A 24,374-nucleotide genomic window follows, 5' to 3' on the forward strand; every position below is an offset into this window, starting at 1 on the left:
CTGCAGGATCTGGTTGGAACAGCAGCACGTGTGACAGGTCAGTGGAAGAGCTGACACCTTCTGTGTGCCCCTTTTTGTCACTCAAGGCTCAGGAGCTGAGCTGCTCTCAGGGGACTGTAACAGCCACCACTGGTGGGGCTGAGCTGCACCTACACAGCCCCAGGCATAGCAGCATGAACAAAAACACTGCCCAAAGGGGGTCCTTCATCCACCAGAAGAGGAAGCAGCACTGCAATTCCCAACAGGTTGTTGATAACATTTTTGCTTTTATTGTCAATTTGAGCATTTCAGTGGGACTTTAGTTGGATAGGAGATACTTTAGTTGGATATTAGGCTTACCCGTACGTAACACACTTTATGTACTTAAAAAAGAACATGGCTTTAAAAGGGGAAGAATAATGGCATTTGGAAAATAAAATAGTTTATAGCACTAAAGAGTCACAGTGCAATCAATGGTTTAATCAAACAACTACATTATATATATAATATTTAAAGAACATAAATATTCAGGAAATTCACTACAACATGAAAATAAAAGCTTCACATTCTCTCACGCTTTTCAAAAAAACTGGAGACAAAGTGACAGCTCCTAGACAGACTGCTCAGCTTCACAACACCTCTCTTGCTTAAGGGACTGTCCCTCCCCTCAGCTCCCCCAGGAGGGATGCTGGCACTAATCTAGAAGTTCTCCCCAGTAACTTTAAAGCGTTTAGCACAGCCGCTCCCCCACCCCCCGTTATATTCCGTGGACATGCACTACAGTCTATACAGCAACGCTTCACAAAGTCAGCAAAAACAGGTTCCTAATAGCTGCCCCTCTGTGCTCTGGGGCCTGAACTCTTCCATTTCATGTCACAAAAGCCCAAGGCTCTCCAGTCAGAGGAAATAATTAAGTTACTCAAAGAAGCCTGTGCAGTTTCCACAGCGGGATAAAGCTGATCTGAACAGCAGCCAGCAGGGACACTATTTACAAGTGATAGGAAAGCCCAGAGCCAGGGAAGGGCAAGTCCTTCCCAGGAGAATCCCCCAGCAGCAGAATACTTTTGTATCACATGCCAAAGCCAGTGGGAGTCCAGGCAGGACACAGGAGGAGTGTAAACCACACACTGTGGAGTAAAGCCTGGTGCTTCCAACCTGCCACCAACTCCTTTTGCTTTGAGCCTCAGGGGAAAACAGGGGAGGGTTCATCAGCAAGTCTCAGAGCAAAGGGAGCCTCGTGGTGACAGCTTCCCTTCAGACAAGACATGGAACAGGTCAAGCTGCCCCCTCAGAGCCACAGCAAGGTCCAGAACCAGGGAACAGGGGCTGTACATGCAAATGACCAGCAGCTACCGGGCCTTACGGCACAGCCCACCGCCACGTTGGGAAACTTGAGCCTAAAAGTAAGACACTAAATGGTAAACTTTGTCAAGTACTGAAGTTGTCTTCCAAAGTGCTAAGCCATGTTTGTTAAAGCTATGGCAAAGTAACAAAAGGAGAATCTTGGAGCAGCAAACAATTGAAGTCTTCACTACTCACACTGACACTGGGAAAGGTCCCTGCTGGGGTGGCACAATTCCCCAAAGCAAGGCATTTTGATGGCTGTGTGCTGGAATTTGGGGGATTTGCTTTAACAAAAAACTTTTCTGGACAGTTCTTTACAGCACATTCACAACAGAGATCCTACTCTAGCAAACAGAGCAGGGCTATGAAACATCCAGATTTCCTTCAGTTCAGCTGTGAGGACAGGGCAACATTGCAGGAGGGGCCAGGCAGGAATCAAGACTGGCATGTCCTGCATAGGGAAGAGTTATGGGTTTGGAAACAGCCATTAAAAACAAAACCAATCTGATCAACCACTTTGCACTGAAGTATTAAATTAAGCCCAGTAAACAGGAAGGTTTTAAAATGTCAGTTTTCTCACTGCAGCTCTCTTTGGAATCCCAGAATCCTAGGATGGTTGGACTTGGAAGGAACCTTAAACACCATGTCAGTCCAAGCCCCTGCCATGGGCAGCAATACCTCTCACAAGATGCAAAACTCACCTCTGTTCACAAGAAAATGTCTTAATGAACTTTTCCTAGGGAATCAGATTACCTCTAGCTGCAAGACAATCCCAAACCCATTCTCTGCCAATCAATTCTTCAGATGGATAACAGTCACCAAATTCCAACACTTAACACATTCCTTGGCATATGCTACTATTGAACAGACTTCCTTGGCCACCCAACACTCCACACTTCACAGAGGCTACTATAACTGTGTCTGATGGAGCAGAAATCCAGATTTACCTGGACAAAACGAAGCCATTCCAAACCGGAACACTGGATCAGATATCATGCATGAGGAACAAAAAAGCATCTCAAACACTGGAATGCACTGGAGGTCATTTAGTCTCCTAGGGAAAAACAAAAAAACCCAACCCAAAGACTAAATTAAGTACAGCCCAGAATACTGTCTAGTCATATTACTGAGTATACTGAGTGCCTGAAGGCACCACGTGTGCTGTCCATGAAGATACTGGTGGTGCCTTATTTTAATATTAAAGAAGTTGTAGCTAAAAAAAGAGTTAGTTCCATCCCAGTTTCCCAGCACTTATTTGTGCTCCTTGGTGGGGGCATAGTACAGTTCCATGGGTTTGTTCACTTTCCAGTACTTCTCACTGACCAGTTCCAGGGAAAAGGACCCATTTAGCACCTAGAAGAGAACAGCAAAACAGGAATAAATTAGGTATTCTGGTATTGTGCTGAGAAACAGGCTACTGAAATCAATGCTTAAATGTGCTGGCTTGAAGGAGTCACCAGTAATGTGGCACAAGTTGTGGGGGGAAAGAATGTAAGAAAGATAGTGTAGAAGGCAATCTCACTCCTGAGGAGTTGCAGCTGCACTAATTACCAAAATTAGGAGCAGCCCTGCCCTTAACAGGCCACAGCTGTGTCCAATAAGGATGAGTGCTGTAAAAGAGTGGCTTAGCTGGGTGAGAAGGGTGTTGGAGTTTGTTGGCTGTGCTGTGAGGAAGAAGTGGAGTCGGTACTGCAAGGAGCTACACGTGAGAAATCACTGAGAAGGTATGGGAGCTTCGCACTAAGATGACAACAAGTTGCAAGCTAAAAACCACAAAGATTCTAAAGTGAAGTAACATTTTTCTCTCTTCAATTTTAATTGGAGAAGAAAAGAATGGCGTCATGGTTGGTGCCATCACTGCATTTTCCCCATTTAATTTCTATGCCTCCTTTTCTACCAACCAAGTTTTTGCCAAAAAACAACTGATCTGCTGCTAAATAAGCTGGTGCCATGAACTTCCCCTGAGCCCAGCAGTGTGTCTGGAGCAGGGGTGCAGCAGGGCTGTGCCCAGCCGGGCGCAGTGCTTACGGTGAACTGGCCGGCAGCGGTGGCGATGTAGATGGTGTACTGCTTCTCACTGGCCGTGTCCAGGTTCATCTGGTTGGACTCTCCTTTGCTCCTCAGCTCCTCCAAGGCCAGCCTCACTGCCAGGTACTTGGATAGGTGATCAACTGTGGCATTGCCTGAGGTCTTGATGTACCTGTGACAGCAGCCAAGAAGAATTTCCACAGATTTGTCAGTACTGACTGAACAGCAGCTGTGGGAAAAGCCATCTGCAACGCCCCAAATATTAAAGGTCAGCTGTGAAAAGGCTTTTAGAGACAGTTCCCAGCTGAAGATTTGCATAGATTTACACACATCACAGAGAGATGTCTCATCAGCAGACAAAGCCAAGAAAAGACCTGAGGAAACACCATACAACTACTCTCTGCTGTGAGCCAGAACTTGCAATCTGTGCTTGGACTGGATTATGAACAAAAAAAGTCAGGAAAAGCAGCCAGCCTGCAAATCCTGCTGACACAAAGCTGCTCTGGAAACTGCTGACACTTATACAAGGTTTGTTTATTCCCAAAGAATCTTAGAGTAAGTAGAAAGAGGCTGATGTAACACGATCATCCCACTACTGAACTGCAATGCTAAAAAACCTTAAAAATATCTTTATTTGTGATCAAAAGCTTAAAACAGCTTAAGATCGTATTTTTTATAATAGTTGAGCAGCACTATCTACCTGACTTGGAACAGAAAGAAGGGGAGAGTGCTTATTTGCATCTGGCCTTGGCACAGGGTGCTGAGAGAAGCTGTGGCTGCCCCTGGATCCCTGGCAGTGTCCAAGGCCAGGCTGGATGTGGCTTGGAGCACCCTGGGATAGTGGAAGGTGTCCCTGCCCATGGCAGGGGGTGGCACTGGATGGGCTTTAGGGTCCCTGCCACTTCATCCTGTGATACAGTTAAACAGGATGCGGTGTAACTGAAGTAAATTGATGTTCAGAAGCCCCAAGAAGTGATGGAAAACCAAATCATCGGGAAATAGCAGCAGAACACCAGGAGATGGCAAAGGGCCACTGACCTTGTCTGCGCACTGTCATCGTTCTCCATGAGGGTGGGGTGAGGCCTGAACACCAGCTCAATCTCACTGGCCCCGTCCATCACGGGATCTATGGCCACAGTGGTGTTGTTGTTGTCCAGCTCCAACCCAGAGTCATCTGAGGTTTTGGTCCTCTTGTTGCTGGGCCCAGCTTCCTGGTTGCTGTGTGTGGAGGCATTGCTGCAGTGGGAGCTGTCGCCGTTGTCCTCGGCCCCGCTGCCGTTCTCAATCTGCTGCTTCTTGCCCCGCTGCAACCTGGCCACAAACAGGCACAGACACAGCCTGACCCATCCAGAATCCAGCCAGGTCACAACACACCCTCCTCCCCAGGTGAGGCATGTGCACATGCAAGCACTGAATATTTCAGAGCCATTTAAAGTTAAAAAACTTACTAATATTAATTCTTTAGTAGAGAAAGATACTCAGACAGAACTATTCATATTTTCATGTCCCTCAAATATCTTTTAGCTATGCTTTAAGACTGTTTTAACTTCACACAGTTGTTTTTCAGGCAATTGCAGACCATTATTTTCATCCAAGCATGGATTAGAATTATCACACATTATTAGAATTATCACATCCACATGTGATTGAAATTATTAAATCACACCATGCTTTATCATGCAAAGTTTGGAGCCTCTCTCCCAGCTGGCTCTCTTAGGTTTAAATGCACATCTGGAATTTCACCATGGTGTAAACACCACATATTCCAGCCTGTGAATTAAGTCTCAACTAAGCCCCAAGTCCTGGTATTCTGTGCATTTATTGGCATGTAAGGGTAGCATTTTGGTACAGGATTCATGGTGTTATGGTTTCTTATCTAAGACACGACAGCCATAATTGGGTAAAGCTAAGCTGAAGTTTCTGTCAGGCTGCCACAGAAGTTACAGGGAGTGATACAGAGATTTCTGATGGTAGATAAAAGGTTAAAAATCCTTTTGCCAAAGGTTAAAAACTGTTTTGGCAGGTACCAGAGGAGGAACAGATTCTCAAGCTCCACAGGGCAGGAGGACAGGCTTTGTATTTTTAGCCTCAAGGCAAACGAGGTGATTATGTACCTGTTCATAGCCTGAATCTTTAATCCCTCCTCGATGCTGTGACTCAGGGCTTGCTGGTTGTTGTGCTTGCTGATCCTGGCCAGCACCCTCTCCTGATGAGCCTCGTACTCATCCCGGCTCGGGTAAATCTTACTGATGAGAGCGTCGAAATTGGGGTCTGGCCGCAGGGATCTTTTGGAAACGAGCTTTTTGCGACATGTGGGACATTCTTTGTTCCTGGACATGGGCAAGAAGGAAGCAAACAACACTTAACTCTCCAGCAGTAACAAAACTCTGCCCTGTTGCTTCCATTCTTGGGCAAGGTGCTCACTAAGACTCAGTGTTTACAGTAAATCTGGAAAGGGGCTTCTGTTTCTTGACATGTCAGGTGGTTGCAGATATTTAAACAAAGATCCCAAACAGATCTCTCCCCGCTGCTTTTCTATTTTAAAGTATGTTTGAGCAAACTTTAGACTGAAGAGCTCAGAAGTCCTAAGTTCCCTTCTTCTCTTCTTTTTCTGGATAGATTTTTACCTAGAAAAAATGGATGTCTAATGGAAATTATACAGAGGCATAGTCTTAGGAGGAAATTCTTCCCTGTGAGGGTGGGCAGGCCCTGGCACAGGGTGCCCAGAGAAGCTGTGGCTGCCCCTGGATCTCTGGCAGTGTCCAAGCCAGGTTGGATGGGGCTTGGAACACTCTGGGCTGGTGGAAGGTGTCCCTGCCCATGGCAGCAGTGGGACTGGATGGGCTTTAAGGTTCCTTCCAAGACAAATCATTCCGGGATTCTATGATTCCATTTTTTCCAACACTCACAGGACACATAATTTGAAATGGCTGAAGGTCACATAATTTGAAATATATCATTAGGAAAAGAAAGAATAAGGGAAATGAACCCCATTTTTGTCAGTAATGTGTATTTTTGTTTCACTGTTACTGGATCTAAAGGACAAAAAGAATACAAAAGAGACCTTCAACTCCTTGCAAGACACAAAATGATGAAATTATTTTTCATGAGGAAGCAATTTGATCTGTCTTCCAGAAACAGCTGAACATGGAAAAACAGGACTTGAAAAGTGTGCTGCACATTCAGAAACTCCCAGTGCACAGTGACTGTCCCACATCACCCCTGCCAAGGACACTTCCACCTGGAGTGCAATGGACTGTCTAAGCCTTCTTCCCTCCACAGTGTTCATCCCTGCTCCTGGCAGCATCCCCTTCTTGTCCTCTGGCAGTGTTCCATCCCTCTTCCCAGCAGTGTCCCATCCTTGGCAATGTCCCCTCCCCATGCCTTGGCAGTGTCCCATCCCCATGCCCTGGCAGTGTCATCCCCACCGCATCCTGGCAGTGTCCTCTCCCTGGCAGTGTCCCTTCCCCACACCCTGGCAGTGTCCCCTGGCAGTGTCCCTCCCCTGTGCCCTGGCCGTGTCCCCTGGCAGCGCTCACGTACCCGCTCCTGAGGGCAGTGATGATGCAGTCGGCGCAGAAGCGATGCAGACACTCCTTGGTGGTCATGGTGTTCTTGAGCATGTCCAGGCAGATGGGACACATGAGCTCGCTGTGCAGGCTCCTGGGGGACACCACGATCTCCAGGCCATCTGTGATGGCTTCCTGGCAGCAAAGAAGGGAAAGGTTCTTTCCTGGGATTGAGTCCCCTCCTCATGGAGACAGTGTGTTTTACCCAAGGAAACACAGCAGAGAGACACAACACACAAACACATCAAGCACACAAAACCCCAGTGCTGCCGGCCCTGCAACACACAATAAACATAAGGAGCTGCTGGAGAGGGTCCAGGGGAGGCCATGAAGCTGATGAACGGTTTGGAGCATCTCTCTGATGAAGAGAGACTGTGGGAGTTGGGCCTGGTCAGTCTGGAGGCGAGAGGACGGAGAGGGGAATCTCATTAATATATAGAAGTATCTCCAAGGGGTGTCAGAGAACAGTGCCAGACTCTGTTAAGAGCTGCCAGTGGGTAAAGCTCTGCTGTTTGTAAGGACATAAAAGGATGAGGAGCAATGGCCATAAACTAAAACACAAGCTCCACTCAACACGAGGAAGAACTTCTTTCCTTGGAAGGTGCAGAGCCCAGAACAGCTGCCCAGGGAGTGGAGTCCCCCTCTCTGGAGACATCCCAAACCCCCCTGGATGTGCCCCTGTGTCACCTGCTCTGGTGACCCAGAGGGGGGTCTGCCTGGGGGCTGGGTGACCTCCAGAGGTGCCTCCCAAGCCCAGCAGCGCCACAGCTCTGGGATTACCTGGGGTGTTCTCTGCAGCTCGTACAGACTGAGCTCCCATGTCTTGCTCAGAGGCTGCGTCCCGTTGGTCTGCACGGCCTGAGACATGGCTGGGGAAAGAAGGGACATGGGCTGAGCACTCAGGTGGGTCTGGCTCAGGAACCTCTCCCCTCCCAAGCCACAGCAGTGTGTGTCCAGCCCAGCAGAGGCTCCAGGGAACAGCAGTCCCCCCACGTACCAGGCTCTGCTGTGTCACACAAGGATAATCCCCTGCTTCTACCACTCAGGAGAACTGGGGGAGCTGCTCAGCCGTGAACACTTGGCAAAAATCAATTCAGTTGTTAAACAAAAGTGACACAGAACTGAAGGCCAGAGAACATGGGCCACAAATGCCACTTGATGTGGAAAATATTCCTCAAACATCCACTTCCAAACAGGCACATGGGTCAGGCAGGGTCTGCTTCCTACAGCGAGTGGAAGGGCAAAATGAGACAGGACACAGCACACCAGTGAAATGTGCTCACTGGAGCACACCACGAGGGCTTTTCCTTCTTCAAATCACATCCCGTGGGCTTTCCCAGCAGAAGTCTGAAGGATACTCAAAGGTCAAGAGAAACCCAGTCACTGCATAATTTAAATAGTAATAATAATAATTAAAAAAACAGCACTGCTGTTCCATCAAAATTTTACTATTATTGTATGAGATGAGGCAAAATTACCATACAGAGTCACTGCAGATGTGAAAAAGTCTGCAAAGTAACAGAAGAAATTGTTTCTGAACAGAAAATGCTATTATGTTGGAGGAGAGGAGGCATTGCTTCCCATGACTCCAAAAAACGCCTGCCTTGAGCAGGAAAACTTATCCCAGAGAGTGGTATGTTTAAAAAAATAATTGTAACTATGTAAGTGGCAAGACTGCAGTTGCAAACCTTCTTTGTAGGTGGAAGAAATAGAAGTGCCTTTATTCCTTCTTTAAATATGGGTTTCCAGACCCTTTTATTCAGCAGCCAAATGCATTTTCTACTGGCATCTACCACATACATTATAATCTATTTTCCATTAAGTTCTCTACGAAAAGTCCCAAATTCTCTGGAGAACAAGGTTACTATATAAGTTTTAATTAATTGTAAAGGGAAAAGCAAGATAATCTGTGCAGAGTATTGGATCTACTTTCATCCAGGCACAGAAATCAGAGTTTTCTCACTTGGTATTCTCCTTCTTTTTGAGGAAGGAGGGAAAAAAAAGCCTGACATAAAATAGCCACATGCACTAGTATGTCTATTAATTAGAATCACAGAATCCTGGAATACTTTGGGTTTGAAGGAAGCTTTAACACCATCCAGTCCCAACCCCTGCCATGGGCAGGGACACCTTCCAGTATCCCAGGCTGCTCCAAGCCCTCTCCAACCTGGCCTTGGACATTCCCAGGGATCCAGGGGCAGCCACAGCTTCTCTGGGCACCCTGTGCCAGGGCCTCCCCACCCTCACAGGCAGAAATTCAGAAATTTCTTCCCAATATCCCATCTAACCCTGGCCCTCTGGCAGTCCAAACCTCTCTCTCTCAGAGCCACCAACAAGCAGTAGTTGTTTGGATTAAGGCTGTGGCCAGAGGGCCATTCTTGTCAATCATTAAGAAAACCACCTTAATCAATATTATATGGGCCCCTGCAACCCTTCAGACTGACTCAGTCTTCAGGCACAGCAAAAACCCTGAGCTCAAACTCCATAATTACAGGGTAACACATCTGTCACTATCAAAGTCAGAGAGGATTGATAAATCGATATAATACACCTCAACAAATCTGAAGAAAACCAGTTGTGATTTAAAAATTTAAGAATATAAGCCTTGTTCCTGAAGCACTGGAAAACAGGCATTTACAGGAAAAATACAAGTAAGAAACACCCTGTCTGGAAGGCCCTTGGATCTCTTGCCTGCTCACTGGCTGGGGAATTTATGCTGGGATGTCCTTCTTCCAAATGTGCTTGCACAAAAAACTCCAGCAGACTAATATCCACACTTGTTACACACCACATCCACTTCAGAACCTCTTAAACAGAAATATACCTAATTATTTACTCCAATGTAGTCATGACTGAAGTAGGGTGGGCATTTGGATATCCCACTCCTGAAACTGTCCAGTAAAACTGTCCACTTAGAGCAGTCAGATCTGTGGGCATCCAAAGGAGGAGCTCAGCACCACCATTTCTCTGCTCCTGCCCTTTCCAGCTCATTTTTCACAGGTTTCCACCCTCAGATCCACCAGTGAGTAAAAGCTCCTTAGTCCTATTGCTGAAAAAGTGTCAGGTCTGAATATGTAACATTTGCTGAGCTCTAGCCCAGCACTAACCTTGATGGTGGTCCTGCTTGAAACAGGGAGCAGGGGACGCCATCAGGGATCCCTCACAACCTGGATTATGCTCCAAAATGCTTTGCTGGGCCTGTTTTAGCCCAGACAAAGGCCAGAGAGCATCTGCAGTGTGGTTGTGTCAGCACACCTTGAGATCAGAGAAAGGCTGGAATGGTACCCAGCAGATGGAGAGAGAACCCACAAACCCAGCTCAGGTGTGACCATAACCACACCACCCCCATTCAACTTTCTGTGATACTTTCATGAAAAAGAAAACACTTATGAGGAAAAAAATTGCATCAGGCTCTTTAAAAAAAAATTACACATATTTTTAGAGAGTATTAAAATCTTTGAAATAACTGAGTTCTGTTCCAAGTTGTAAAAGGTAAATATTTGGACTTAAAACAGTAAGACAGTCAGACCTCTATTCAGTGTGCCAAATTCAACAGTACTTTCAACCATTTCTGGGTTTTCTTCAGGATTAATTCCTTTAAAAACAGGTATTCATAGTGCAGTTACTTGGAAATTTAAAAGGTTTAGAGCTTTAAGTTTTACTCTCTCTCACACTATGACTAGTATTGGGAACAGACTGCACGTTTTCACAGAGTGCTCAACTCAATCATTCATTTCAAATTATTCAATTAAAGCATTCTGAAATGTAAGGTTTTTTTCTGGTTTTACTTGTTGGCTTAGAGCTTGATTTTAAAAAAATCCACACAATCTGGAAGACACTATGTGAAGGAATTAACCTTCCCTGCACTTCCCTGGCAGTTCAGGTAGCTTTACATCCAGCTGTAATCCAGGACAACTGGTACTAGATTATAATCTAGTATGTTTAGTATTCCCTCTGAAGTTGTGTGATGACATCTGGCTGAGGGAAAAAATAATACTGGCATTTCTGAAACCTTGGAAGCACGTGGTCTTTTACAGCTTCTCGGCTGTTATTTACTCTCCTAAGAAAGCGTTTTGCCTTTGAGGTATGGAATCTTCCAGCTCACAGCCACTCACAATTCCCTGGCCTGAGATGCATCAATGCATGGAGCTGGGCAGCATTTCCAACCTGGCTGTCAAGCTGCTGCTCCTGGCCTGGAGACACTGGAGTGTGACCTCACACAAACCATCTGCCGTGCATCTGGACGCCTCTGGAAGGGCTCCACGAATCCCATGCTGACAGAAGCGTCCAAAGCGAGATAATCCTCCTGGTTTAGATGTCAAGGGCAACAGGGGAAAATAAAGTACCAAATTAAACTGTTGATCAAACTCCAGGCTGTTTTATGAGTGTTGGGAACAGCCATGTACTTCTGGACATGACACAAAGATGTGACTGATTTTAGGTTGGTGGTTCTCTGTAGATTTAAAGCAGGAATGTGTGGAAGCAGTGAAGCACCGTGAGCCCAGGTACATCCCTCCTGTGGAGCTGAGGCTCAAATTTCAGTTTATTCTAACAAGGTCTGTACTCTGCATGCACCTGGCCTCTTCACACCACCTCCCAGATCCCTCCATCCCTGTCAATAACCTTCAGTCCTCAGTGTCAGCTCCTCATTCCCGGTTCTGTACCCTAACCTCTGAGACATTTCCTCAGCTAGAAAAACTGGAATACATAAAAATACCATGACATTTCCAGAGAACTATCTATATCATCAGTTGCCTCTAAGGAGTCCAGAATTCACCTGCTCAAACTCATCACATGTCAAACCCAAGCTATTCCTAAATTACAAAGCCTAGACTTTTTTTTTTTTTTAATCTTAAAGGATTAATTTGAAAACTTTTCAGGTTTTGGTACACACACACACCCCCCCACACAAAAGCAAACATTGCCCACTGTTCTAATGCTTCAGGCAGTAAGATTATTTTAATCATTAGAGCTCAAATCCTGGAACTGAGCCTTTCACATCACCTATATCTCATCCAAAGTAGTATGAAAATATGTTACAACATTAATGCCTTCTGCCAGGAGTAGAAACAAAACCCAAAACTGTTACAGGAACAGCAACTTTTCACTATTCAAGTGGGTCAATAGATCAGGCAAACACTTGACCTCAAATGTGCCAAAGACCTTAGCCAAGAATTCATATAAAGAGGAAAACAGCCAATACCAAGCTACAATTTAGCCCTGTGAAGCAACAATATTAAGCAGAACTCTGGGGGAGTGAGTAGAACTGTGATTTTATCTGCTGCTTGTTAAATTTTACGCCAAGTTTTTCATATTATCAAACATGGTACTGCATAGTATGTGTGTGACTACCCAGGTGAATTTCAAAAATAAAGTCCTTTATCTCTTAAATTAACATTAGACTTCAGAATTAATCACCAGCTGAGAAGGTGAAAAGCCAAAGTTCCTTTCTAAAATTCATTTCAGTGCTGTATCAGATCAGAACAGGAGGGATAAAGGACTGAAAACTTTTGGGTGCAAACAGAAGTAAAGCTTCAAACTCCAGAAAAGTTGAATCCGTCACAGCAGCTAAACTGTACAAACAATTCATAATATGTGTTGCCTTAGGATATTTTTAATGAGATTTAGTTTTTAATTTTTCCTTGCCCTGCTCTGCTGGCACATTTTTTTGAGGCTAACCACTCTCTTGTTGTGTCCTTGAAGTAACAGCTGCCAAAAGCAAGATCTGAGCACTTCAACCACTGAAGTGAAGTTTAATTATTTCAGCACCTCTGTTGTGACCTTTAAATTTTCTGTACATTTTAACAAAAATTCTATGAACATCCATGCACTACAATTCAGAATCTTCTGCATCTTCATAAATACTGTGGTTCTGCCAGAGGTATGTGCAGGATTCCAGGTTCCTTCCAAGAGCTATGTTAGAGAGCCACAAGGATTGTTCTCCCACTTGGCAGTGAAACCACAACCAACAGCGACAGAATTTTCTTGATGAGAACAAAAAGACAGCTTGGTTATTAATAAACAGAAAATAAACTCCCCCACAACGCTTGAGAGACAAAAAGACTCAAGCAATTTTATGTCTGATTGACTTAATAGCTGCAATAAATATATAAAAGCAAAACAGTGAATCTGGCAAGCGGGCAGCTCTCACCTAAAGCGGGGCAACAGCAAAGAACAATTTCTGCTTCAAGGACTCCCCCACAAGTAAGACTGTCCATTTTGTGAACAGTACTACAGGAGCAACACTTAATACAGTTTAAACCAATACTTACACAAAACAGTGCAATGTTATCCCCAAGAGGTGAAGAGTAAAGAATGATTAGGTTTTAATTAGTTAGCAGAGCACTACTGCTAACTCCCCGCTGTCTGCAAGAGAGCTCCAGCATCCACAAGTGGGGGGAAAGCAGACAGGGGTAATTCCTAAAATATTTCTCCACTGCAACAAGTCTAAACAGCTCCACAATATCAAATGCTGCTCATTCCTTCGAAAATTAAGAATTTAAGGTCAGCTCTGACAGCCAGTCATTTGAATCAACAGAACACCAAGCAGAAGCAAGCTGAGGCTCAACAGCATCTCTTCACCAATCTCTTTACTCTGTCTGCATCATGATTAAGCTGCTGACCTATTCAGAAAAAAAAAAATAGGTAAAAGGTATTTAAGGTAGAAAAAGTGGAAGGAATTCCTTTACTCCAATGCTTCTTTCATGCATGTTCCTGGAGCTGGTGCTTCAGTAAGAGGAGATTCAGTGCTCCTAAGAAAAATACACCTGAGCAGTCGCAGACCAGAGTCTCATTTTTAAAGCTCATTTCCCTCCCCCATTAATTTTTTTTTTTTTTGTAAGCAAGAGAAAGAGTTAAAAGAAAGATGAAGAAATTCACTTAGCCCAATGTCTATTTCACATATAAGACTGATGGCTTTCCTGTAGCCTGTATTTCTAGTCAATGACAATAGAGCACCGAAAATGCCACAATTCTGCTCCGATCACCCAAGATGCCCAACCAAGTCTTTATACTCAACCCATCATCACCTTACTCACCCACTCATCACTCCTAAAACACAAAGCATCATTGACCAAGGGAAACCCATGCAATTTATTTTGTTGGCACCTGCGTATTATTTCACCTCTAAGATGTGACAGAAAGTGCTTTTCTTGGCAGCTGCAGCAAGGCTGGTGCTTCAAAGCTTTGAAGCCAAAAGCCAATAATTTTAGCCACTGAAGAAGTGAAGAAATACCTCCAATGTCTGTGTCCCTCTATTATCATAAATTTGAATGCCGACAACAATATTATTAAACACTGTGAGTGACAATTCATGGGGGCAATGGTTTAAAGATGCTCTTGATTTGTCTATCATTGCTGAAAGGCACTGTCACAGTCACACCCAGCCACAAACTTGTACCTGACACTGCAGCTCATGCTGGCCAGCAAAAATTCCTCCCATCTCCAATAAAGCTAAACCTTCCAACAAATATTTTTAATTCCAAATATACTGCTTATCCATATCCGCTGCTGTCACAGCCAGCACCTCTGTCTTCGCTGACAGCTGAATGTCAGCTCTGAGCTTGACGTGATGTATAAGGAAGTCAAATTATCTCATTACACAAGTTTTTAATGGAAACACAGACGAATACAAACCAGAGTACCTCTGCAGGGAACTCCTATGACAAATCGAGTCTTTGTCACTGAATGAATGACACTCAACGAAAGAATTCTCCCCAAGCAATAATAATTTCACCTGCACACCAGTCACAGTTTTTCAAATGCAAGCAATTCCCTTTAATCCTTAAAAGCCCATGTGCAGTGCACAGTTATCACACACAGCTACAACCACTTCCAAACAGGGCTGGATTATGAATTATCGTACTGGAAATCATCTTTCTCTACTAGCTGTCCTCTGGATTTCTGTAGAATTAGGCACTTAATCCAATTATTTTCCATAGAAGAGGGTCTGAAAAACAAACAGCTTACAAAAATCCCGAGAAGAATATTGCTCAGTGCTCGTTTTATAGACACACGGTGCCATAGGGTTGGTGCAAGGAAGGCGAGCGATCCAGAAGAGCTCCTGCAGAATGCAAAACTTGGCAAGAAGCAAGCGCTAAATTCGTACGGGAAGCAGCGGGAGCGATGTGGAGGGAGGAGACACATCCTCGGCTCCCGGCACAGCGTCCTGCTGCACCTGCTGCCCTGTGGGAAGCGACATTTTCCCGGGAGCAGCCGGGTGGCTCCCAGCCCCAGTTTGTGAGCATCACGCCCCGCCAGCACCGCTCGGCACGGGCTGCGGGACAGACAAAAGACCGGCAAGGCCGAGCTATAAATCACACCCAGGATCGCAGCGCTCAGGGTGGCGATGCGCAGAGCCAGGGGAGCGGCGCGGGGCCGTGTCCGTGAGCTGTCCCCGGCCGGGGATGGCAGCGGCGGTGCCGGCTGCTGCTGCTGCTGCGCTACTGCGGCTGCGATGGAGCCGCGTTCTGCCTCTGCCTGCAGCTCCCGGGCTGCATACATGCACCTCATATGCATCCCTACGCGCACGCATAGGGAGATAGCTGCGTGCATATAGGTATGTGTGTACAGATGGATACCCCGGCTGCTCCGGGCTCGGCAGCCCCACGCTGGCCCGGGGGGCTGCTCGGTGCCCCGCGGCCCCGCAGCACGGCCGGGTTGGGGGCAACGGGGGCTCCAGGCTGCCATGGGGCCGCTGGCCACGGCTCCTCCCGGACACCCCGACCCCCGCCCCGCCGGAATAGCCCAGCAGCCGCCCCGCCGCCTCCCCGCCCGGGGTCAGCCCCGCTCGGACACCGCGCCCAGGCACCCGCGGCTCCGCACCCGCCCCGGTCCCGCGGGGACAGAGAGCCCCAGCCCCGGCCTCGCGCTCACCGCCCGCCGGTGCCGCCTCAGTCCGTGGCCGGCGGTGCCGCCGCAGCCCCCGCAGCACAATATGGCGAGCGGCAGCTCCGCAATGGAGCTCGGGAAATAGAGGGGAGTTACATATTCATGGCCGGGGCTGGGCAGGGGGAGCGCGGACGGGGACGCCGCGCCCGGGCCGCCCCTCGCCGTCCTCCGCCTCCTTCACGGCCGGGGCGCAGCGGGCGCTGCCGGGGCTCCTCGCTGCTTCCCCCGCCCTGCCCACACCTCCAGCCCCGCCGCCAGTGCTCCGTATCCTTTTCCCTTCCCTTTCGTTTCCCGTTCCCGGGATGCGGCGCCGCGTCCTGTGGGGCTCCCTCCGCACCACTGCCCCTCTCCTTTGACCGCCCTCCCCGGCCAGGGGTGGCTGAGCTGCGCCAGGAGAGGCTCAGGTCGCACATCTGGAGGAATTCCTTCCCGGAAACGGGAATTAGACATTGGAGAGGGCTGGCTGCCCGAGAGGCGGTGGAGTCACTGTCCCTGGAGGTGTTTAAGGACAGGCTGGCTGTGGCACTTGTCCCACGGTCTGGATGACAGGGTGGCGTTGGGTACAGGTTGCCCTCGATGGTGCCAGCGGTGTTTTCCAGCCCCGGTGCCTCTGTGGTTCCCTCAGCCAGCCCCGGGGCCGGAGGGCGGGAGGGTGGCGGGGCCGGGCCGCAGCGGGGCCGGCCCGAGCTGCCCCCGCTGTCCTCGGGGAGCCGGGTGAGCCTGCGGGCCGCAGGAATGGCGCGATTGCCACCTCATTGCCGGCTCCGCCACCGCGCTGCCCCGGGGATGAATGCACGGCCTCTGCTGGCTCTGCTGCCGGAGCTCCGGGGCGCTCGGACACCGCTCCCCGAGGGACGTGCCCGGAGCACCAAGGCTGAGGGAAGCGCTGAGCCCGGGCAGGGCAGGGAGGCACCGAGCCCAGCGCCATCTCCGCAGCCCTCAGACCAGGGATAGAAGCTGAAGCGGGACTTGCGGCGTTTCTGTTCACGATACACCTTCAGGTGTTCTCCAGCATCTCCGCTCTGCGGTCCTGACCTGAAATAAACGTTTGTCTTCCCGTGTTTGCGTTTTAACATTTGGTAAATTAAAATTGTTTTTATGAGCTTTGGGTCTATCAGAGGTGCCTTTACTGGTCTTGGCATTAACTGTTTTATAGCGATAGCAAATCAGCGCACTTAGTGTAATTAAATCTGGTGTGAGTAAAAAGTGAACAGAGATCAGACGTGAGTTTGAATTAATACTTCAGTCTTTAATCATGCAGCAACATAATTAAGATTATTCGATATGGAGTATTTAAGGCAATTCAATACAGAGTATTTAAGGCAATTCAATATGAAGTATTGTAAGTTTTCCTAGAGTGTTATAGTTAGTGTTCTCATCATTAGAATATTTTATAAGTCGTGGTTTGGACCTTCACCTCTTCTTGCAAAACGTCACATATTTTTGAGACATTCTAGCCTAAATCAGATTATTCCTAAGTAACTATTTTTATGGAGTAGTTACTTTTTATGGAGTAGCTTTTTATGGGGTGCGCTCCCTCGCACCCCTTATGACCTATACTGCAGCCTACATAATTGATCCTTACAAGACATTGATAAGTTAGTCAGGGGTAACGTCTCTGTTTTCTAAGAGTGATCAAATGTCTCAGATAAATCCCAGAGGGAGTCAGCTGTGGACAGGATTGAACAGTCCTTACTCTTGATTTGGTTTCTTAAAGAATTATTTTCCTGAAGTGGGTTATGTTGAGCTCTTTCAGTGTTAAAACTCAAAGCTGGTACAGAATGGAATAAGAGATTCTGATACATTCCTCTCCTTAGAATGACACTAGTCAGAACTAATGACTGAAATTTTCCTCAAATTTCAGATATTCAGCAGTGCCAAGGAGAAGAAAATGTTGTCTGGCAAGTTATTGTGGTACCAGAAGCGCCCTTCGGTAAAAATTGCTTCTCTTGTTAATTGCCTGCAGCACTGAGGTGAGTGAAGAAGTTCTGATACTAATGTACCACTGCTAGTAAAATTTATTCTATGTGAGAAAAGCTTAATGCTGTGAAAATAAGATTTGCAAAATGAGAGCATGCAGTTGTCAGAAAGGCAGATCTCCAAAAGCAGATGGAGTGCAAGTGTTGGAATCACAGAATCCCAGAAGGGTTTGGGTTGGAAGGGACCTAAAATTCATCTCGTTCCAACCCCCTGCCATGGACAGGGACACCTTCCACTATCTTAGGCTACTCCCAGCCCTGTCCAGCCTGGCCTTGGACACTGCCAGGGATCCAGGGGCAGCCACAGCTTCTCTGGGCACCCTGTGCCAGGGCCTGCCCACCCTCACTAGAAGAAATCTGGTAAAGTGCAAAACTATACACTGGCATGTAAATTAACAAACTGTAAACATTTCTGGGAACCTTTTGCTGAAAGAGACGCATAAAGAAATTCAACACATTTATGCTGTGCTAATGGTGTCCAGCTCTCTGTATTTCTAGGAATATTTGCTTGATTCTGTTTTATATTTCCTGTATGATTTCATAGTGGCACCATGGATCTCCTCTGCAATGTGGTGCTCTTTCTGCTTTTAAGGATGTGAGAAAAGGCTGCTAAGTACTTTCCAAGTGCAGGCTGTCCTCCTGCCAAGCCATCAGCATCAGGGTTTGTGCTCAGGGCAGCTGTGGTGCAGATGCAGAGCTGTGCTCCCCAGCAGGAGCCCTGCTGGCACAGGGACACTGCTGCCACGTCCAGGGGATTGGGGACCGTGTCCCTCGTGCTCTGCACTCCCTAGATCATACCCAGATACTGTGTCCAGTTTGGGGCTCTCCCTGCAGGAAAGGCATTGACAGGCTGGAGGAAGGGAAGGCAAGGCAGGCCCCCAGGATGGCTGGGGCTGGAAACTTCCCCTGGGAGGAAAGGCCATGGGAGCAGGGCTTGCTCAGCCTGGGGCAGGCAGGGCTTTGGGGACCTACACATCCAGCCCTTCCTGTGAGGTTACTGAGCCAAGGTCAGGGGTGACAAGAAGCCAAAACAAGGTGTTCTAGATGAATACAGGGAAAACCTATTGCCCATGAGGTCACTCAACCGCAGCACAGCTGCCCAGCAAAGTTGTGCCATCTCCATCCTTGGAAGTTTTCCAAATGCAGGCAGTTCAGGCCCTGAGTTGACCCCAGAACTGACCTGCTCTGGGCTGGAGCTTGGACAGGGACCTCTGAGGGCCCCTCTAGCCCAAGTTATCCCATCATCCTGTGATTCTGCACTTGGGTGCAAGACAAGGAAGCCTGGGAGATGGATAATATTGTATTTCAATACAACACAATGCTCTGTGTTGGGAGCATTTTTGTTCTCTGCAGCAGGTAGCAAAACCATGCAGCATGAGAGCTGAGAGAGCTTTCATCAGCTCCTGCTTTCCACTGTTCCTGCTGTAATGGAAACAATTCTTCTGCTCCTTGCAGAAGGAAAATAATAGTAAAGAAAATTACTCCAGTCAACTGAGACATGTTGTTTCCATGTCATCCTTTCAGGTAAAATATTTATTACCTGTTAAAGTGATTGAAGGTCACCTGTTCATTTCCTTTCAGAAACCAGCATAGAGAGGGAAAGAAAGAGAAAATACTCATGGTGTAAAAATCTGGAGGGAGAGAACTGTAAATAGGAGGCAAAAGATGGGGAAAATCAGGAGAAAATGTCCATGTTGGTGCATTACTCCACTGTAACATTACAGTACATTATAGTAAAGCAAGATAAGGGTATAAATAAATTATAGCAAAGGAAAACTAAATGGGCATTGGCAGGATGAGGTAAGGTCTGCCCTAGCAGTAGTAAAAGAATCCTTTTCCCATGCCAGACAGAGCAGGAGGGATTTCTGAGGCATTTACCCTTTGTGCAGGGTGCAAACTGTGTGCAGAGCAGCTTTGCTCAGGATCAACTCAGGTACAGTGGGGCAGGAGGAAAAGGTACTGAGGTTCTGAATCAACTCTGGCTCAGGACCAATGGCTTTGCTACAGTTTAAGATTTAGATTCTTTAAAAAATAAAGCGGAGCAAGCAAGCTGTGTGATCTTTAGTGAAAAATGTTTGATGTTATGAATGGGAAAAAAGGGAAATTAACCAAGATTGCTCAGCACAGATTGGTACTGTGTGGTAACTGTGATGTGCCTCTTCCTCCTGCCAGAGCTGTAGCAGGCTGGTCAGAATGTCCAGTGGCAGTCAAGGGGAAAAGCCCTTTTCTGGATCATAAGAGACCTGCAAGATAATACCCCAGTGATATATCTGCAGAACTTTGCAGATTGTGGCTTTATTTTGAGGCTTGTAGACAAAATAAGTGAGAGGGAGAGAGTTGGGGCAAATTAACTACTCACAGAGGTAACTTGAATAAAGGCAAATGGTAACAGAATCCATGTTGTTCAAGGATCAAGATGTACAAATTAGGGATTCTAATAGCTGTATTCCTCTGGAAAAGAAGGTTGGCATGAGACATTACAGACTCTTCAGTATTCAGGCCCTGCCATTATTAAGTATTTGCTTTCAAAAAAGTAATTTAAAATCAGTATTTTGTAGCCAGCATTTGACCCTAGAGGAAAAGATACTGCTAAAAACAGCAGCTGGTAAATCCAGAATGAGCTGGGAGTGGAAGAGATAGGAGCAGGTAGTAAAAGAGTAGATCTCATTTAGGAAGGGTCAAAGACTTATTTTTACCCCTCTGGTGTATCCCAAAAATTTCCATGTACTTGATCCCAGCAGAGCTTTAGTGGAGAAATGCACTGCTCAGGCAGTGAGCAAGCAGGGACACCAAATCTTCCACCTTTGATGGGAACAGTGCCAGGCAAAGTTCTCTGATGCAAATAGGGAAATAGATACCTCAAATATCTCAACTCCAAACTTGTAATATAACAAAACAGAAGGATGATGATGATGATAATAATAATAATAATAATCCCACAACCACAGCTGGGGAACAACAGCAGGACACTGCTATCAGTGACTGGCAGTAATTCAGAAGTGTTTTCATAGCACCATTCAACTGCAGGGTTCAGAAAGTGATTGTATCAGCAAAATAAAAACAGAGATCAAAACTGGCCAAGAATTGGAGGAGTAGCTGCAAGATACTATTTATTATCTGTTTCATAAAGTGAAGTTTCAGGCAGTGATCAAAGGGCTTTGCCAGTTTAATAAATGAGGGATAGTTCCAAGTAGCACATCCTCAAATCACAGAAATGGCCACGCAACTGAAAAAGCATCTGAAATTCACATTCTTCAACATTCATGAGGGAAAACCCCAAACTCACTTAGACTGAAAAAAACCATGTTTACAAAATCTGTAGCCTTAGGGCTTACCTCAGAAATGCACTATGTTTTCAGAGTATGGTTCTTTGAGAAGATATATTACATCTCCTTAGCTTTGAAATGTCTCCAAGGCACATTAAGACATTTGACTGAAATAGAAGAGGTGGATAATTAGTGGCATAATTTGTAAACATATGCTTAATTGGGCTTTTGGAGAGGGGTAGCATGCATTTAATGCCTGGTATTAATTCTGCATTTGATATTTACAATAGTGTATTTAACAGCTGTAGGATGACAGAGCATGTAATCACTTAATCAGATAATTAGCTTATTACAAATATTTTTATTTGTCAAGATTTTTATTTTAGGCTTTACCTATATATCCCTTTAATGCAGCAAGAGAATTAATTGCACTCATCTAAAACTTGTTGTTCAGCCACTACAAAACACAGGTGGGACTTCCCAGCCATGAAATATGGGCAGCTTGTTCCACAGGGTGGGAGTAGCACACTGAGCACATGGGGTCCCTGAGGGGTGCTGTGGGCATGGTCTGTCCCTTGTAGCCAGTGCATATTCCAAATTCAGGCTGCAAAAGATAAGCTAATTTCTTCTATTCCCAGAAATCCAGGGCACTGAGGTAAAGGCCAAAGAGTGGGATCTCATTATAAGTAACTTGGGGAGAGCAAGAAAATGTTCTTTCTGTGCTCTGCAAAGGGGGCAGTGAGTAAAACAGAACCCAACTTTGATATCAAACTGGTTTTCCTTGTAACTTTGTTTACTACTTTTATTATTGTAAGTGGATTGAACGGAAAGAAATCTTGTTTTTTACCTTGCTTCCTTAGAAGATTTTGCACATCCTTTCAGAAGGGTTTAAGTAGTGTCAGGGTAAAGAAAGCAGAATGCTCCAGCTCTGGTGCCTAGCAGAGATGGTTTGAACTGAAATAGGGACATAATTAAACCCTGTTTACAACTTTTTAATCTGTCATTCAGCAAACAACATCCTGCTCTCTGCAGTAAGGAAACAAGGGTGTTTAAAGCCTGCCAAATGAAGGGAAGTTCTGTATACGATGTTTGGAAATAGTTTTAAAAGAAATAACTACATAGAAAGTGTTGCAAAGATGAAGTCAAAGATTTATGAGGTGTATAAGGTGTTTGTGGGATGAACTACAGGCTGAGACTAACCCACAGTAAAGCTGTTCCTTGCACTGATGAACTTTTCATTGAGGTGAAAAGAATGTGCTGTACCCTGGAAAACAAATTTAGCACTGTTAGGCTGTTCTCATCCTAGGGCTGTGGGTAATATTTTAAATATGTGCAATATTTTAGGTATGTGACGTATGACAACACAGCAGCAGGGTTAGAAACAGGAGAATATTGGGAGGGAGAAGCAATGCCTGCACGCAACTTCTAGGGACCCAAACAGGAGCTGGAGGCTGTAGATGGAAACAGTGCCACTGAGTGTTGCTGTTTTGAGGCCTGACTTGTAGATGATTAATACATCTACTGATCGCTAATTAGGTGCAATTAACAGCCTGCACACAACAGCCGCCTGGCTGATATTTAAGATAATTATCTGGTGCCCTCTAGTGGAGCAAGATATAATCGGACTTTTTTTTTTTTTTCTTGAAAAGACAGATTTATTTTTCTTCCAGCGAATGGCCCAACCAAGAACCTTCGCTGAAATCATTGAAGGGTTATGTTTGCACTGAAAATCGTGCAAAAGGTAAATAAGTGTGAGGATGACTTGGTCTGTTGTGCTGATCTTTAAAAGTAGTGTAAAGATCAAAATTTAAAAACCAGTGACCAAAAGTATATTTTTTAAGAGACAAGGATAAGGAGAAGGCAAAAAGGCAAGAGGGCAGGAGGATTATAAAAAGGGGAAAAAATACTGAGAAAAAAATCAGGATGTGTTTTAATGATTTTTGGATTAAGCATCTGCTACAGGAAATGAATGACTATTCCTTCTCTATTTGAGATCTTATTTTGGAAGATTTCCTGTAGCTCAGACTTACTTTGTTTTGTAGCTGTGCAAAGTCTGCAATCCTCGACCCAACTGTTTGAATGGAGGAGCTCAGGGGATGATTGTGCCACACTGTCCAGAGGCTGCTTAAATTGTGCAAGGCTGTCCCTGAGCTGTGTGTTTCAAATATAGCTTAGGGAGGTTTGCTTCTAACTCATCTGGTTTTTCCATTACTTGAACTTCAGCGGTGACCTCAAGAAAGGCTGGAAAATAGGTGTTTGCCAGCTGGGTCCTCGCTCCAAACCCACATGTGACTCACCAGAGCAGCTGTGCCCATTTCTTCAGAACACAGCTCTGCTCTCCAAATGCTGGCAGTTCCCCGACTTTCTGCTCCAGCCTGGACAGCCCTTGGCTTCTGTAGATCTGAGCTCTGATTTATTTGGGGGTGCTGGAGCCTACTGAACACACATTTCAGCCCTGCATATTAGGTAGGACTTTGCATTTGGAGTTTCTTTCCAATATCACAGTTGCCAGTCTTATGAATTAGGGATCTGCAGTGAACTTGGTAGGTACTAGGGACAGGCATTATATTAGGGTAGAAGTCTAAAAAAATAAATAATTTCTCTTTTTGGGTTCTACTTCCACTCTTTGATTATTTTCAGGCCAAGGGATGCAAAAGTGAGATTGTGGCTGTATGTTGTTACTTGCTTCTAAAGTCTCTGGTTCTGCTATTTGGCAAATTGCTGCCTTCTAAACAGCAGCAAGAACATAGTTTGGAGAAATACAGCTTACACCTATTTTCTGCAGCCTCACACATCTACTTCAGATTTGCAGCAGGAGGAGAAATGGGATGTGCAATGCTGGTTGATGGACACAGCAGATGTCCATACATCAGCACACACACACACTCTGAATAAAGAAGATTTAACCTTTTGGTATTCACTGCAATGAGGCACAGGGCTGGCAAGAAGTACAGAACCATCTGTAATAATGGTTTCCACAGCACTTGTAAGGAACCTGGATTTGTGAAGTCCTAATTCTCCCCAGGTTTTATAATGAGGAGAGCTTTGTTGCTGAGTGTCTCTGAACAGTAAGACAAAGAAAGCTGTTCGGGTCTTATTTCTACACTGTTTTTTGTTCCTCAGAAGAAGTCTGTCAGAATATGGATTTAGGAGTTAATGGCCTGGAAGTAAAATCCCACAGAACGGAGTGTCTATGTAAAAAGCTGTCAGAATTTACTGCTGTCTTTAAAACCATTAGTGGAAAGGATAGAACCTATTTCAGGCAAAGAGGGAAAGATGGAATAAGCCATTTTTTCTCCAGACAGAGAAAATTATGAGTA

General features: G+C 45.8%; 1 protein-coding gene across 1 annotated transcript; it reads right to left on the reverse strand.

Moving 5' to 3' along the window:
* Positions 1–246: 246 nt before the first annotated feature.
* Positions 247–15,849, reverse strand: RNF2 (ring finger protein 2). Its single transcript, XM_059478060.1, has 7 exons — positions 15,795–15,849; positions 7,701–7,789; positions 6,895–7,055; positions 5,466–5,681; positions 4,390–4,662; positions 3,352–3,523; positions 247–2,676 (listed from the first exon to the last, which is right to left on the reverse strand). Exons 2-7 carry the CDS (start codon positions 7,785–7,787, stop codon positions 2,575–2,577), a joined length of 1,011 nt encoding a protein of 336 aa, XP_059334043.1. The 5' UTR covers positions 7,788–7,789; positions 15,795–15,849; the 3' UTR covers positions 247–2,574.
* Between the last annotated feature and the right edge of the window lie 8,525 nt (positions 15,850–24,374).

The sequence above is a fragment of the Ammospiza nelsoni genome, chromosome 9 (assembly GCF_027579445.1).
Source record: "Ammospiza nelsoni isolate bAmmNel1 chromosome 9, bAmmNel1.pri, whole genome shotgun sequence".
NCBI lineage: Eukaryota > Metazoa > Chordata > Aves > Passeriformes > Passerellidae > Ammospiza > Ammospiza nelsoni.

What these genes read in the sequence shown, in the direction of transcription:
- RNF2 (XM_059478060.1), bottom strand. Translation starts at nt 7,787, where the DNA reads ATGTCTCAGGCCGTGCAGACCAACGGGACGCAGCCTCTGAGCAAGACA. An exon ending in AGCTGCAGAGAACACCCCAG is followed by an intron (nt 7,056 to 7,700) that starts GTAATCCCAGAG and finishes CTTTGCTGCCAG; the next exon opens with GAAGCCATCACAGATGGCCT. An exon ending in ATCACTGCCCTCAGGAGCGG is followed by an intron (nt 5,682 to 6,894) that starts GTACGTGAGCGC and finishes GCCCATGTCCAG; the next exon opens with GAACAAAGAATGTCCCACAT.